The 17562-nt window shown below is 39.3% G+C and overlaps 2 protein-coding genes and 1 pseudogene across 3 annotated transcripts; all 3 read right to left on the reverse strand.

The window, feature by feature from the left end:
• Window positions 1-299: 299 nt before the first annotated feature.
• LOC149006604 (pentatricopeptide repeat-containing protein At3g26782, mitochondrial pseudogene) lies at window positions 300-2655 on the reverse strand (annotated as a pseudogene). Its single transcript, XR_016175195.1, has 2 exons — window positions 1735-2655; window positions 300-551 (listed from the first exon to the last, which is right to left on the reverse strand). The product of XR_016175195.1 is annotated as a pentatricopeptide repeat-containing protein At3g26782, mitochondrial pseudogene (transcript).
• A 445-nt stretch (window positions 2656-3100) lies between these two features.
• On the reverse strand, window positions 3101-8372 carry LOC149006605 (PPR containing protein (DUF179)). The gene is made up of 3 exons (XM_089165488.1): window positions 8354-8372; window positions 3997-4140; window positions 3101-3904 (listed from the first exon to the last, which is right to left on the reverse strand). The coding sequence occupies exons 1-3, from the start codon at window positions 8370-8372 to the stop codon at window positions 3153-3155; spliced, it is 915 nt and encodes a 304-aa protein (XP_089021614.1). The 3' UTR covers window positions 3101-3152.
• LOC149006606 (putative disease resistance protein At5g63020) lies at window positions 7580-11397 on the reverse strand. The gene is made up of 2 exons (XM_089165489.1): window positions 8508-11397; window positions 7580-8014 (listed from the first exon to the last, which is right to left on the reverse strand). Exon 1 carries the CDS (start codon window positions 11395-11397, stop codon window positions 8557-8559), a length of 2841 nt encoding a protein of 946 aa, XP_089021615.1. The 3' UTR covers window positions 7580-8014; window positions 8508-8556.
• Between the last annotated feature and the right edge of the window lie 6165 nt (window positions 11398-17562).

Raw genomic sequence — 17562 nt, forward strand, 5'->3', positions numbered from 1 at the left:
ACTTAATTCACTCAACTTACCCAGTAAATAGGATGACGATGATGCTATAGCTCAATGAGATAAAACCCACATCGTCTAAACTTGCACTTTCATTGGCCCCTATGCCCACAGGGCCACATTCTCAATAAAGAATGCCGACCATAGAAAACATTGGAAAGATGATCATAAGTTTTTTTTTATTGTATATTTAATAAACCCATGCCTAAAGCCATTAAGAGATATGGTTACCAAAAAAAAGTCCCCTAGATATTTTATCAAAAAACAAAAAAAAAAAAAGAGAAAAAAAAAATGAAGTCCTCTAGATAGCGTACTACCAAAACAAAATACACGGTTGGTGATTTCTCCCTTTCTTGAATTCCTCTTTTCTTTCCTAATTGAAGACTTAAACTTTTCTTTTTTCTCTGTGCCCCTTGAAGATTTCCCAAAAATTCCATTGGCTGATGGTGGGTTTGACAATTGCTCAAGATCTCCAACCAAGAATGGCAAAGCTTGAAAACATTGAAGCTCAACAGTTAGAAATGATACTCTAGCTTCTTGCCTTTAGCGATTCACTGTAAAAGAAATCATACAAACATAAAAAGAAGAGATGGAAAGTTAGAAAAACACCCATGAGACCGACCATTAGCCAGAAATCAAGGTAAGGGAGCATGCCTTATAGAGTATCAACTCTTCTTCCTAGGCTTTCCTACTACTTGCAAAAGCCCAAGATTCGATGGAGTCAACTCTAGTTTGTTTTAGTATTTAATATCAACGAATCATGATTAGGTTAAGTTGTTCTTTCATTTTCTTATGTTAAATCCAGACACTTAATGATAGAATCACAACTAATAAATTCATTATCTAAATCACATCAATTAAAATACCATTACCCAAGACCAAGAAATACTATTTTTCCAAAATCCAAATCACAGCTAACTCACTTCAATTCTTCAACAAAAAGAATTCTAAAAAGGATCAATCAAATCTATCATTTAACTTTTTACCCCTCCCCCAAAATCTATCATTTAACAAATTCTGTCCACTTAAAAATTGATGAGTTGAATGTTGGGTTCTTAAAGAATAAATTCAACCTTCTCATTGATGATAAGGATATACCCAGACATGTTTTATATACCCAACATGCAATTTATTAGGGTCGAATCCTAGAGGGACGGGGAGAGAGGGTTTTCTACCATTGTCTTTACCCTTAAAAATTAAGGAAAATACCCTTCCTAGCTTTGAGGCTAGAGAAGCAAAAAGTGGATATAGACAATCCACTATAATAAAAAAGGAAATCAACCAGTGACTACTACTAGTAGTGGGAGACTTACTTGTAATGTAGATATGGAGTTCCCCTAAGACATGGGTAGTTGAACTGTTGGAGTTTTTCTAATGAGAATATCTACTAAGGGGATTATTTGAGCTTCAAGCAAAGATAGTGTGGTCCTAATTCTTGGCCCAGCCTGACCTACCGAACCTTTCCCAAACTAAAGTTTGGTTTTCTGTTTCAGGGTCTGGCCAAGCAGTACAAATATTAAATGAGATAAGCTCAAATGGGTGAGTGGACCATGGGTTTCTCACTTTCTGTAAACCAAGAGTACTTCTAACCTGACCCACCAAACCTGCTTGCTTTACTTGCCTGTCTAGTAAGTAGTAATAAGAGAATGTACTTGTTAGGAAGTTGAGCAATTTCGTTTTCTACTCCAAACAGAACTGTTCACAAGCCCACATCAAAGGCCCATGGTAAAACATTACCTGAATCTACTGTGACTTGTGATCTACACTCTCTGTTTCTCGGGTGACTAGCAATTTACATGCCCCAAGCAACGCGCTCCACAATGCCTTGTCTGGCTTCATTTTCATCTTCTCAATCAACGACACTGCCTCTTCGACATTTCCAGCCCTACCCAACATATCTACCATACAAGTGTAGTGCTCCAACCCAGGCTCAACCCCAAATTTCCCCTCCATCATCTCAAACAACCTCCGACCCAGTTCCGTCAACCCTCCATGACTGCACGCCGTCAATACCGCCGTGAAGGTGACGGCGTCAGGTGATTCTCCGGCATCTAGCATCTCCTCGAACAGCCTAACAGCCTCAGTGGAGCGTCCGTGCATACCGTACCCAGCTATAATCGCTGACCACGTAACCGAGTTTCTTTCAGTCATTTCGTCGAACACCTTGCGGGCGGTCCTCAGGTCACCGCACTTGGAATACATCGTTACCAACGCATTGCAAGCGGCCAAGTCGTGGGTGAACCCGTAGACTAAGACGGCCACATGAACCTGGCGACCGAGATGAAGTGCGGAGAGACCAGCGCAGCATTTGAGGACCGAAGATAATGTTCGCTGGTCGTGTTGCTTTCCGGCGTGGAGCATGTGACGGTAGACGGTGAGGGCTTGAGCGAAGAGGTTGAGAGAAGCGTAGCCTCTGATCATGGAGTTATAGAGGAAGGTGGATTGACGATTTGTGCGGGAGAAGATGAAGGCGGCTTCGTGCATCTGTGCGCAAGCGGCGTAGGAAGACACGAGCTTTGCTCTGATGAAGTCATGGTAGGAGATTCCAACGGTTACGATTTGAGCATGGATTTTCCTTAAAGCGTGTTTAGGTTCTTAGTGGACGAACAAGATTCTATTAGTGAAGTGTATAGGGGGATCAAGTGCTGGAGAGGCTGCATGATAGCATGAAGCAGTCCGTGAGGAGAAGACGTTCCCCCATAACCATATTATATAGAAAATAGAAATGCCCGGCGGAAGGTAACATTGAGTCACTCTCTTGGCTCGCGCAAGTATGTATGGGCTCCCGATACTCAATCTTTATAGGTAGAGGATTGTTTTTTTTTTTTTGGGTGACAAGTGAGGGGCTGGAGAGGCTGCTATGATAATGCGGAGTTTTATCGAAAGCTCTGTCCGTGAGGAGAAAGACTTTCCCCCAGAACCATATTATATAGAAATTAGAAACAATTTGATTGAATTAATTTCACTTTACTCCATCTTACGAACGCAAACAACCATATGAGGCCCTCCTACATCTCGCCGCCCCCCGTCATGAAATAAGTGGGTAATAGAGATTGTATTAACCATCCAACAAACAATAGTTGAATTAATCCGCGCCCATAAAAAGGGAAAAGAATTCATGCGTCCAAGGCTTAAAGATCAACCCTGCAATGTAGTCACCAAACTTTTCTTTGGCCCATTAAACCCAAAATCTCTTCCCAAAGCCCAACAGACCCAACAGCGGAAAGCCCAATTACAGTTGGGCTACAAGCAGCCACGGTCCAATAACCAGCTCTAATCTCTCCCTTCAGCTGATCCTTCTCCCACCCACAACATCCATCAAAGAATCTAAACTCCCTTGCCTTAACGACTTTCCTCTTCACCATCTCTGCAGCACACCCTACACTTTCCTTGGTTCCATAATACAAACCACCCATCACTTCCTCAAACACACCACTCTTCCCAACTGCACCACCATAAACCCCTTCTGGCCTCACCAGAAACAATCCTTCCTCCACAGGTCCCCCAAAGAACAGTGGCATCTCAGAGAATGTGTTCGACATGTCGAGGGCCGTCGATCTTGTTGTTTCCTTTATAGACATCAAGGACGGTCGATTCAGTATAATTCCCGTAGGACCCACTGGACCCATGGATAACAAGAGGATAACCGTTCGTTCAAAGATGTGGACCCCATTCAGCTTGTCTGTCGCAATTAGTAAACAACCTCTCTCCGGCTCAACGAGAGGGTGGACCCACTTGTCATCTACCTCTGCCGTTACTTCTACTTTTCCTGGGTCAACCGAGTTAGAAGAATTTTCAGGACTAGATGCGAGTTCTCCGGCGACTAGCCTTGCCCGGAACGATCTCCAGTCGGAATTAGTTGACGAAATTCCATCATCTTCCGGCGACGGCGATCCACGATGACAACCTAATTAAAAGGCGAAAAGAAAAACAGCTAAATCCCTCTTCTCCATTAGACGAGGAAACTGATCGAATCAACTAAAAAGAAAGAACACTTACGTGACAAAAAAGAGGATCTCTTGATGATCCTGGGTTTGTCCGAGAGGAATGTGATTCTGGGTTTGATTGAAGGGACAAGTAGTTCTAGAGTGTTGGTGGTGGTGGGTGAGAGAGTTGGGGGAGGTGAGAAAGCAAGAATCCATACTCGTCATCATCGCCATCATCATCGTCCGTTAAGCTACTTCACTGCTTCCTTGTTCTTACTTTTTGATTTGATCTTTCTGTAGCAGATTAGATCGATGTTCTCGAGATAAAAGGAGAGTTTGATATAAGAGAGATGAAACAATTGTGCACCACAAGCGCGTCTATCTTCCCATCACTTCCATAACATTTGGATTATTGGGGATGGGGGACTCATAGTTGCACTTTACACGTGGCCAAAAATAGAGGATAAGACTGGTTGGTAGTTGGTACACGTGAAATTCTACTTGTGGATAATGGTTGAAATATTTGCTAAGGTTTTATCCCCTGTGGATATATGCATTCCCATCCTCTGTAGATTGGAGTGGTTCTTTTTTCATTGCTTTGCTTCTTTATTGGTTGATTGGCTGCTTGTTTCACAAGCTCAGAGCAGCTGTTCTTTATGGCAGCATACCCACAGGGGGTGCAGAAGGCTGTTGTGGATGTTCAGCTTCTTCTACCTGTTCATGCTACTGTTCCTGAGCTGAAAATGAAGTTAAAGCTGCATTAGATTTCACATTTAGTATTTTTGAACCCATCTACGTTCATACTTGCAAGCACAAAGCTGTCTTTAGAGATACTTGCAGGGAAAGGAAAATTAATCAGACATATTCAACCACAAGACCACAATGAAGTTCTCATTATTCTAAATGATATGATATGATCGATGCAACCATTCTATGTTTATGCTCAGCTTACTTAGCTGTTACTAAAATAGAGTCGCTCTAAAATCTCAGCAAAGCACCAAGGGGGGCTCATTTGGCAATGAGCACTACCACATAATTAAGAGATCAAAGTATAAGAATATTTTCAATTTTGATATTTCATTACCACAATATATATAAAAGCATCCCCAACTCTCTCAAAGACTGCCAGCACTACAGCTAAAATCCCACAAATCTGAACGAGAAGTAATCTTTCATTTGTGCAGTTTTACATGCAAAACTTTAATTACAACCAAGATAGTAAGTTTGATGAAAATAAAGAACCTCTGTGTTTCTCAAGGAGAAGCCATTATTCTATCACAGGTAAAGCCTTTTGAAATAATGGACTGATCACAGTGTATACAATTATTGCATCTTCTTCCAATGATCTTATGGCTCAAGCATTGGACTTCTGTAGATTAAGAATGAATATAAAACCGTAGAAGCTGTCTTTCGTGAGCCGCCTTATGTTCGCTGGGCTGCAGAAATGGCAATAGGGCTTAATAGTTCAGTCATGGTAATAGGTAAATCAGAAGAGGTAAGAACATTAAAAAACAGAGTTTTGATCTCTCCACCAATTGTGTAAATCTACATTTTGCTGATCAACCCTACTAATAGAAATGAAATCCTTATATTTAGTTTGGTTCAGGACCCAATTCAGCGAATAAGACCATGTTATATGGACAGTAGTACTGGATTATTTCTGAATTATCTAATAAGCCTGTTTGAATTGCCCAATTTAATGGATTAGCATTATATGTCCAGATAGCATCCTAACCCTTGGTTCAATCTTATATTGCAAACTTCTCAATGCTTCTGGATTTTCATAACACCAATATACTAGAAGTTTAGTAACAGTAGTTTCCACAATCATTGAAGCTATCAAGTATTTGACCGTTGTAAACCATGCATAGAGGTTATCCCAAAGCATTGCCTATTATCATATTGCTCTATTCAATTTTGTTATTTAGTTATTCATTAATTGGATCCCATTCTTTTAACATGAAACCTGTGCTTAATGGTTTAATTTTCAAACCTATCATGCGGAAGAAATTTTAAGGACAAGCTCCACTTGATGAGTATGGCGTGTGGAACAATCTTGATCTGCTCACATAATCCATATTTGTTTTTAAAAATTCTAATAAAATTGTGTTCTAGACCTTTACTTTTTATGTAATTACACTAATTTCTGTCTAGGTAAATCAGAAGAGGTAAGAACATTAAAAAAACAGAGTTTTGATCTCTAATTGTGTTTCTTTGATCATTGAACTCAGATGACCAATGGAAAACATCCAAGATGTTATCCCTAACTTTGAAGAGACATCAATAAGAGCAAATAAATTCTTAGAGCACATGAGTACAACCCATTGATAGACTTTCAGGTAAACTAACTCTAGTTAAAAATCTTTAAATGACTTTTCTATTGATAATATTTGCACTAAAAGGTAGTTATACAAATTGAAGTGAACATTAATTTACATTTTTTGTAGAATTAATCCAGATGAGTTCAATTGCAGTCACAGAAGAAAGCAAAGAATAATAATAATAATAATATAAAAGCATTAGAAACTACAGAGGGACAATGAAATCAGCAGCGAATTGAGATAATAATTCATAGACTATAAAAATGAAGACGAACAAAGAAAAATTAGGGTAAACCACCGGAAAGCAAAATCACTAAGAAAAAGTCATCAAGAACTGCTAATGAGAATAGAAAATAGACACCGAAAAATGAAGATTTGCAGTTGAGAGAAGTGCAGAATGGAAGTCCACACACACCTTTGTTGAGTCCTAATCTTGAATAGAGCCTATGTGCTCGCCGTCACCGGAGAGGAAGGTCACGCAAATATGAATTACTATTTAAGGACTAGAGCATCGAACCCAATTGCTTGAAACCAAATTCTATGAAATCCATCCATTCTTCTGGAGTTAAGCCATGGAAAAAGTGCAGCTCCAAACACAATTTTGATGCTCTCTGAACATGCTGTGCGTGTGAACAATAGAAAAGTACATGTGCAATAGATTCATGTATGTGCACAATAACATGTTAGAGAGAGGGTTCCAAACCCATTTGCAAAGGACATAGATGTGACAAGTCCGAATCTTCTATTCGTCAAATTAGAAGTTTGTGCTTTTCTCACATATTTTTACCACCACAATTAGATAAGAAATCCACTTGGGTTCTACTTTAAATTCACATTGTTATAATTGTCCAGAGGATGTAAGTGCCCTCAATTAATATCTGGTGGAGAGATAAAGGATCCATTAATCTCATTACACTTGGCCACTTACCCTGATCGGGGGGGATTGAAATGATGTATACACCAATAAATGAACCACATACGACAATGCACTAGATATTGATGATTGCAAAAAGTTATCAGCTAAAATGCTTGAAACCAAACAAGGGATAGCAGGTCCAATTTAAACTGATGTAATTATTTGTGTGTGGGGGGGGGGGGGGGGAAAGAGAAACATATAATGAAAATAACAAAAAGTAAAAATAAATGAAAAATACAAGAGGCAAGGACAACAAATGAAACCACAGATGGTCATCTTTATCAAAAAGAAAATTGCAAATGTGAAAATATTCTAACAAAGAGTAACTCATCTATCTCCTCACAAGATTATTTCCATCTCTTTGAGTATCTAAACATGCAAAATATTATAGATGGAAACATACTTGCTTGCATGTGGTGTCTCTAACTATCAAGAAGAGGCTTCCATGTATATGATGCACCTATGGTGTATATGTTTAAAACCTATCTTGGATATAATGAAATAGAAAATACTCATTTTTACAGATAATTAATAAACTCAATGGTGGATTATTTAGCAAACTCTACAATAAATAGTCATTCAATCTGAGCAAATACAAGCCTGACCTGTATCAATAATTTAAATGATGGAGAAGGGTGTGATGTGTATACCTAGATTCAGGTTTGAAAGCTATGTGTATAAATTCATGGCATATCTAACATAATTAAAATAGATCATTCAATTACCACAGCTATTGAGAAAAAATAAACTACCTTGGAAGAGATGAATTGTAATACCTAGTCTAAGCATTGAAGATCATCATCATCAACATCTTCCTTTTCTTCCTCCTCTGCTCTTTTTCTCTTTTCCTCTCCCTGCACACATTAAATCTTGTAATTATAGCATGACTGGTTGGGGGCATTACATATAACAAGAGAAAGTAAAAGAAAAGATTTTGAAATCATGTAATTGAGGAATAATGGCACCAGTCTTCCGTTGAAGGAGTCTTTGGAGCAAAGAATTAATGGATCAAAATTAGAAATAACAATGGATAAACAAAAAGATTAAAGGAAGTCCCGATGGTTAGGAAAATAGTTAACAATAGGATCCTTAGAAATTCTATAGGCTCTGTATCCTTAGAAATTCTTCGGATCCAAAAACTAATTAATCAAGTGAGGATCCTAGAAATTCTATCATAAAAAAAAAAAATATACCTAGGGATCCTACCGACATTTATAACAAAAATACTAGAGATTTGATGATGGTCATTAATTCATGCATCTTAAATTCAAGGGAGAGGAGATAATTGAAAGATATTATCAAAACTAGAAATAAACAAATGTAAGTATTCAGTCTTGTAATTCTTACCAATTCCTTCATCTCGTGGTAACTTTTTATCTTTGAGTTGTTGTCTTCATCATGTAGTGGTATATTTGGATGTTCGACTCCAAATGGGGGTCTCCTCAACTTTAGGACAAAGATAAACAAATGCTTTAGAGAGTGATGGCCACTTCATCAAATCCGGAAGATGTTGATGGTTGTTGCAGCATGCGGCTGTCAATTTTGGTAGCTCACATAATTCTATTGACTGCAGACATGGAAATGCGTTGATGATAGAATCTAAGTCGTCTTCATCATCTACTGCAATGAGGTATTCCAATTGAGAACATTCATACACGCCTAACTCCTTCAACTTCAGTAGCAGTGGCACCACACAACTAGTGAAAATCACCTTGAGATTGGGGCACCTCTTTATTGTTATATATTCCAAATTAGAAAATAAACATGATGATGATCCAGGGCCAAGTGGCTGCTGTGGAGGAATCCTTCCGCTACAGATTGTCTCCAATTCATGTAGCTCAGCAAGTATCAGGCTTACTAAGTTTTGAAAAGCAATTATATTATTATTCTTCTCATCGACTTTCTCCTCCTCTACCATCACTAATGTCTTAAGATCTTGACAACGTACCACTCTCAGTGAAGTATAACCATGATGAGTTGGGACACGTGTCAAACCTGTGCATGAGTAGAAGCTCACAAATTTGTACGACCCTTGAGTGGTGGTTTTTGGAATGTTCGAATAAACTGAAGGATCAATATCACAATTCCACATTGTTAATTCTCCTGTAAAGCATTTAGCTAATGGATTCAACAATTGTGGATTCACCTTCACTTTCCTCATATGGATGTTGATAAGAGTCAAGTGAGCCAATTTGCCCAATTCCATTATGTCGTTGGTGGACAATTTCCATTTGCTGAATATGTTATCGAACTCCTCTAGCTTATGCAATTCAGATAGAAGTCCGCATGGTATCCTCTTAAGCCTTTCTGTGAAGCGGATACTAAGATGCCTTAAATTTTTCAGCTCCTTGATCTCCACTGGTAGCCCTTTTAAAATGCGACAAGAACTCAAGTCTAAGGATACGAGCTGAGCTAACATTCCAATTTCAGGCGGCAATTCTTCTAGAGATTCACAACAACGTAAGCTCAACGAGCGGAGGTTGACTAGGTGAGATAATGAAGGTGGCAAATTTCTTATTTTTGTACATTCGATCAAATGAAGTATCTTAAGTGTAGGCATGTGCTCTAGGAAGTGCGATTGGGGCATGTCCATCATATCGTCGAAAGGATATCCAGAGAGCACTAAAAAAGTGTGTAGATGTGGACAATCATCTGACAACTGAGGTAAAGACTCTATAGAATAGAATGATATCTTTGTTGCTTTTGACCATTCTGAGACTCTACCTGCCCCGTTTGCAATGATTTTGGGAGATTTTATCGACAAACCAAATTCGCGCAACACATCGTGCACTTTAACGGATCCACTGCTCATAAATGTGGAGGCATCCTCAAGCATGGATGAATTTTGAAGATTTCCAATTAGAACATCAACTTTGTCTCTCATATCCCCAAGCTTCGGTATCTTATTCCATAGGGCTTCTTCACCAATGCCATACTTGTATAAATCACATCTATAAATGATTGCATCCTCTCGAAAAAGACAACAATACAAGAAGAGAGATTTTTCATCTTCACTCAACTTTTCAAAGCTAAACATAAGAAGTTTAAATACCTTTTCTTCGAAATCTTCAAGATTTGTTGCTTCTGACAATCGTCCCATTTCGCGTAAAGCGTCTCTCCATTCCCCTTGTGATTTTCTTGTTGACATGGTGCCAGCAACAACCGTTATAGCCAATGGCAATCCATCGCACTTTCTAACAATTTCTTCGGCGAGGTTTTTTATTCCTGGCTGAGATCTAATCAGAGTCTCCCCGACTTTCTTCACGAAAAGATCCCATGCTTCATTTGGTGGTAGCTTGTCCACTGGAATTGTATGAAGAGAATCATTTCCTGCAAATTCGATCACGAACTTTGTCATAACCTTCAACGATCGAGATGCCATTATTATTTTGCAGCCGTCCTCCTTGGTTGGTGCAGGAATGCAAATTTCGTTAAGATCAACCTGCTGCGGCTTCGATTCCCACATGTCGTCTAATATTAAGAGATACTTATCTGTTTGTCGGAAAAGTTTTTGTTTGACATCATTGTCGTCGGTGCTATCGTTCACATCCAACCGAAAGCCTTGTGCAATTTGTTTTCGCATTTCTTGGAAATTTGGTGTAGCCGACAGCGTAGTGAAAATGACGGACTCAAAGTCCTTTGTGTTTGTAAAGTGATTGTAGACGTTTTTAAGGATTGTCGTCTTCCCAATCCCTCCCATTCCGTGCAATCCAACAAAGAGATACTCATCGCCCACCACCGCTTCGATTATCTTATGCTTCAACAAGTATCCTGTGCTTTGACTCTCCAGAGAAATGGTGTTCAGCTGCTTCCCTTTCTGTGAGGTAGAAGCTGCAGTCCAACCGGCTTTTGGGTCTTCTTCATGCAACTTGTCCACGCGTACCTTGAGGTCCAGTGCTTCATTGCTCAGCTGATAACGTGAGAAGAAGCAGAACCAGTCCGAACATGCTCCGCCTCTGCTCTGCTGCTCCAGGTACAGCTTCTTGGCGTCGGCAGCAGCTTCATCGACTTGAGTGAACCAGCGTTCTGCATCTGGTGATGGGTCAACACCTTCCTGCCTCTTCTTATTATCTAGTTTTTCTCGTTCGGTTTTGCTTCTGCCATCGAGCCTCTCTTCTGCGCTCTTTAATTCTCTAATGTTCTTCCCGAGGTCTTTTATGAGCCGAAACTTTGCTATGAGAGGATCGATCACATAAGTTGGAATCCATCCTATAACTGGGCTTATGAAATCAAACATACTTCAGTACCAGTAGAGAGCTTGTGTGTTTTACAGGAAGCGAGAGAGAGTGAGATAGAGAGAGATTGCAGAAATTGCAACAAGCAAGAAGAGCTTTTCACATCACATTAATCCATGTTTGGCTGTGATGCAATAGAATTTCAGATGCTTTTGGCTACAAAACCTTAGAGATCAACGGTCAGAATATAATCTATAAATCCTGCCGTCAACATTAAATATACTTTGGGCTACTGTAACGGAAGTACGGAACCCCAACAACTTTCTTTATTTATGAATAGTGTGTCATGTGTCGCACAAGTGCTGCTTTCGGCGCACTACGTGGAGTGTGTACCTACTTTGCTAGCCACGCCGTTGATTTCTTCGAAGAGTATATATATATATATATATTTTGTTAGTCGTCTTAAGCTCACCTCCAAGTGCATGGTTTGGTAAATTTCATATTCTAGGTTTGAATTCCCTCTGCTCTTCTGAAACTATATTAAACTTCCAGTAAAGCTCTGCTGATTGAGCTAGTACTTGTGTTGGTATTGATTTGTTGGCTTATCCTCACATCACATCACATCACATCAACCCATGATCGGATGGGTTGTTATGCAATATAATTACAGATACTTTCGACTACAGTACATAACTTTAGATAACTCTGTGGATTATACTAAGCCTCCGGTGGGGCTCCGCTGACAGGGCCAGTGCTTGGGCTGGTAGTGCACAGGGCTAATGCTTGCATAGGTCGCACTCGATAAAAAGTCCGAACATTGCGTAGTGGGGAGCGCTAGGTCGCCACTACTACATCCCCTCTTTCTTTAAAAAAAAATTAATAAATAACTTTAGATCAACGGTCAGAACATAATTTTCCGCTAGTGGTAGTGTATATATATATATATATATATATATATATATATATATATATTAAAACCTAGTGGTAGTATAATAAGTAGCATATATTAAATAATGAGTGGCTGCAATGATTTTAGTATCAAGTCACATGACTACCACGTCTTACATTTAGTCTAACAAAGACTTTGGATGTTAGAACCAAGGTTCGATATGTCGCTTCATGTCGCCGTGTCGGACCGTGGCGACACGGCGACTCGGGCGACATGTCGCCCGACTTTTGGGAAAGAAACCCAGCACCACCATGACACTGTATCACTGTCTTCTCGATTCTGAAAACCAGCACCACCGTGAAACCTACGCCTGGCATGTTCACCACACTCGATAAGAATCGTTTCCCTTTGGTGAACCACTGACCATGGATCTTGATGTCGAGAACGATCACGGACAACGAAAAAACCCACCAAAGAACAAGATAATCAGATTTTTTTGGGCGAAGAAGGGAGCAGACTGAAGGAGGAGAAGCCATGAAATCCAAGGAGTGAAGAAATAGTTGATTCCCACGTTGTGAAGGAACTCTGCTTTTACCATTTTGAAGTAGAAAAAGCATCGGAGAAGATAGAGAAGGCAGAGGAGTAGGAGTGCAAGGCGGACGAGAGACCAGAGGACAATGGAGACGGTGGTGGAAACCAAGTGGGTAAAGGGTTGGAGATCGCTGGGGTGGGAGCTGGGTTGGCCTAGGGTTTTCCATAGCATCGCTTGGCTGCATAAGGAGTGACTGATTCTGAAGTAACCGGCATGGATCCTTCTTAGGATGGATGATAGTGAGAGATTTGGACTAGGGTAGAACGGAGAACAGGGACGGGGCTTCTGGGTTAAGAAATCCATGGGTTTTCTTTGTTAATCTATCGAAATTTCGACCGCCGGCGATATATCGCCTAGAAGTCGGCGATATATCGCCAACTTTTGGTAAAGTCGATGTCGCTGGGGGGTTTCATGTCGCCCCCCAGCGACATGGCGAAAAATCCGCCTGTGTCGGCGATAAATGCCGACACAAGATACTGTGGTTAGAACAACTTGAAAAATTGAAGAATTCAAGATATAAACAGCTGTAACGGCTAGTTAAAATTGTATTTTTTTCTTTCTTTCTAATAATAAAAATACAAATACGCTTTTATCTGTACTAATAAGTAATAATCCAAAAATCAATCCCAGAAACCCATGTGGGTTCGTTTTTGTAATGGGAGATAATGGACAACCTGCAGCGCAATCCAAACCATCAGCGACAAAGGGAATCAAACCCATTTCGCACTATTAAATTATTAATCCAATCCAGAATTGAAAGTAATTATTTTTTTTCGCCCAACGAAAGTAACGAGTTATGTGTTTTATACTTTGGATTATCTAACCTTTCTATGTGGAATCTTATATAAAAGCATATGACATGACATTTAAACTTTTCCGAAAATGTTTGTTTCAGACACTATTTATTATACGAATATTTTTTAAAATAAACAGTAATTTAATTGTTTTTAGTGATAATTGACAAATATATCCAATAAAAATTCAATTTTGAAGTCTTTATATTTTTTAAACATAAAGTGAGGTGTCAGTGCTTTAAAACTTCAATTTTGAGGTGCCAAGTGCAATTTGCTCTATAATTCATCCTCATCTTACCAAAATCACTAGAAAAGACCTAGTAGGACACTACCATAGTCATAAAATTATAGTTAAAAAATATCAACTATCATAACTTTCAAAATGATGAAGTTTTTACCTTTCCAATGAAAATACAGATACACTTTCTGTATGGACTTTACAGAATCCAGAATTAAAAGTAATTATTGAACAACCTCTGGATTCCAAACCATCAGCACTATTAGGCGACAAAGGGAATCAAACCCTTCAGCACTATTAATCTAGAATTAAAATTAATTATTGAACAACCTGTGGACTCCAAGCCATCAGCACTATTAGGTGACAAAGGAATCAAACCCATTTAGCACTATTAATCTAGAATTAAAAGTAATTATTGAAGAACCCCTGTGGACTCCAAACCATCAACACTATTATGCGAAACCCATCTGGGTTCTTTTTTCTTGTTCTCATGCAAAACAAAACCCATGTAATCGATGGCTCCATCAATCTGAGCTTAAAGATCAAGACAAGAGATGGAAAAAGTACCTCTTTCCTTCTGAAATTGTAAATACAAGTTAGAAGTTAATTAGCCTATCTAAATCTCTTTTTTATATATCCCCAAAAAGAAAAAAAGTGTTGGGGTAATTGTATTACAAATTCTTCAAACATACAAAGATGAAATCGCAATACAATTGAGAGATGAAGATCGTCTTTAGCAAATTTGAAGAGCTTGAAGTAGCAACCGAACGAACCACTGATTGATGAGGTTGAGTCACACCTTGATGCTGTCTTTAAGGTAATTGATGCACCCTACTACCAAGGGTTCTTCGCACCACCACCTCCAAGATAAAGCAACCTCCAACTAGAAGATGAGGTAGTTCTTCTAGTCCCTTAAAGGAGCCAAAAGCTAGAGCACAACACTTAGACAACTCAAGAAAGAAATGAACCTTGTAAAACAAATAATGTGAGTGAGGAGAGTCACAATAGCACACCATATGCAAGGAAGAGTTGGGTTTATATAGGCCCAAACCACACCTCCCCACAAGGGGAGAATCAATTCTCCACTAATGGAGAATCAATGGTTTGTCCCTCCTCCACTAATGTGAATAAACCCCCTTGACCTAACCTCCCCACTACTTGGGGAAGTAACTCTCATATTCACTTCTTTGGAATGAATAGGCTTTAACCCATTCAAAGACCTTAACCCCCACTCATGGTAATGGCTATGAATGGCCATGAAGTTGAAATGAGAAATAAAGGTCAAGAGTTAGAATTTGAGTAATTCCACCATTCAAGTTAGCCCACCTCATCACCATGATCAAGACCTTTAAGACCCATGACCAATGTCATGAAGGGCCTCCTTTAACCATGGTCATGAAGGGTCTTCTTTACTCATGGTGCCTCATTACCACCCATGACCAATGTCATGAAGGGCCTCCTTTAACCATGGTCATGAAGGGTCTTCTTTACTCATGGTGCCTCATTACCACCCTTACCTCATGGTGCCTCATTACCACCCTTATCTCAAGGGTCCCACACACAAACAAAACAATTAAATAAAAGAAATGCAAAAACTAATTTTGAAACTTAATATATAGATAATATAGATTTTAATAAAAAACCTAACAATCCCCCACAAGTTTCAAAATTGCAAAAAAGGACTCGTGTTGTGACTTTATTAGACACTAAAGGACACATCGTTGTAGGTGTCTTTCGGACTTGAACCTACACTAGGTCTAATGAGTCGCGCTACAGAGTACGGGTAGAGTTAGACTCCTTGAACCTTTTCATCATTTGAGCCCATGGAATAGGAGGAAAACATCTTGAGATCACCACAGATATGTCTTGTAGCACCGCTATCCAACACCCAATCCTTTGGTTTTTCAACCAAATTGGCTTCTGTGATCATAGCTACAAACACATCATCTTCAACTAGGTTCACCTTTTCAACTTTTTTCTTCTTGAACCTACAATCTTTCTTAAAATGGCCAACCTTTCCACAAACAAAACAAGTCAGTTTCTTCTTCTTAGAATACTCATCATATTCTTGATGACTTTTCCTCTTCTTGTTTTGCTTGTTGGTTTCCACCAAGTTCGCTTTTAGGCGACTTTCTCCAAGGTCTTTTTCACCTTTGTCTTTGAACCGGTTCCTTTCTTCAATCTTGATCCTTACAACCAATTGGTCTAAGGTCAATCCTGTCTTCTTATGTTTCATAGACATCTTGAAAGCATTCCATGAAGGTGGAAGTTTCTCAATCAAAGCACCGGTTACAAATTCTTCAGGTAAGACCATTTTCTCTTTTGCTAGCTTCCCAACCACAATTTGAAATAAATCAATTTGGGTTGATATTGTGTCACTATCTTTCATAGTAAAATTTAGAAAGCTAGCCACCAAGTATTTCTTTGAACCAAGCATCTTCAAGAGAATACTTTTTAACCAAAGCATCCCAAATCGAATAAGCATATTCTAATGAACTATACACATGGTATAAGTCATTAGATAATGCATTCGAGTCGATTCTTGCATTGGTAGTCCGCTTGAATCCAAGCCACCCTTTTGCCCTCCTTAACAGGATCAATACTTTTTTTCCGGCATGGGTTCGGTCAAGGCAAATGCCACCCCAATTTGGGCTAAAGCAAATAGCAACATTTGCCTCCACCTTTTGAAGTTTTGACCTCCAAACTGTTCGATTTTGTCAAACTCAGTGACAATCCTCATCTTACCCAAATCCGGGATAAGATCATCCTTTGTTGGAATTACATTAGTGGGGATTGAATCATGAGTAGCAAGGAATGGATATCTCATACCATCTATGGCAACGAAAGTGTCGTCACCTTGTTTGTTGACATTACCTTCAACGCTATTGTTTGAAGGATCTCCTCCGGTGTTAACTCCATCAACAACCTCAATGTTGTTGTCTCCGTCTTTGTTGAAGTCGCCATCTCCAAGACTTGCCATTGGATCTTCCAAATCAATTACCTTAAACTTGTTGGGGTAATTGTATTACAAATTCTTCAAACATACAAAGATGAAATCGCAATACAATTGAGAGATGAAGATCGTCTTTAGCAAATTTGAAGAGCTTGAAGTAGCAACCGAACGAACCACCGATTGATGAGGTTGAGTCACACCTTGATGCTGTCTTTAAGGTAATTGATGCACCCTACTACCAAGGGTTCTTCGCACCACCACCTCCAAGATAAAGCAACCTCCAACTAGAAGATGAGGTAGTTCTTCTAGTCCCTTAAAGGAGCCAAAAGCTAGAGCACAACACTTAGACAACTCAAGAAAGAAATGAACCTTGTAAAACAAATAATGTGAGTGAGGAGAGTCACAATAGCACACCATATGCAAGGAAGAGTTGGGTTTATATAGGCCCAAACCACACCTCCCCACAAGGGGAGAATCAATTCTCCACTAATGGAGAATCAATGGTTTGTCCCTCCTCCACTAATGTGAATAAACCCCCTTGACCTAACCTCCCCACTACTTGGGGAAGTAACTCTCATATTCACTTCTTTGGAATGAATAGGCTTTAACCCATTCAAAGACCTTAACCCCCACTCATGGTAATGGCTATGAATGGCCATGAAGTTGAAATGAGAAATAAAGGTCAAGAGTTAGAATTTGAGTAATTCCACCATTCAAGTTAGCCCACCTCATCACCATGATCAAGACCTTTAAGACCCATG

Source organism: Hakea prostrata, chromosome 8 (assembly GCF_041222555.1).
Source record: "Hakea prostrata isolate BN-2017 chromosome 8, UWA_Hpros_2, whole genome shotgun sequence".
Lineage (NCBI taxonomy): Eukaryota > Viridiplantae > Streptophyta > Magnoliopsida > Proteales > Proteaceae > Hakea > Hakea prostrata.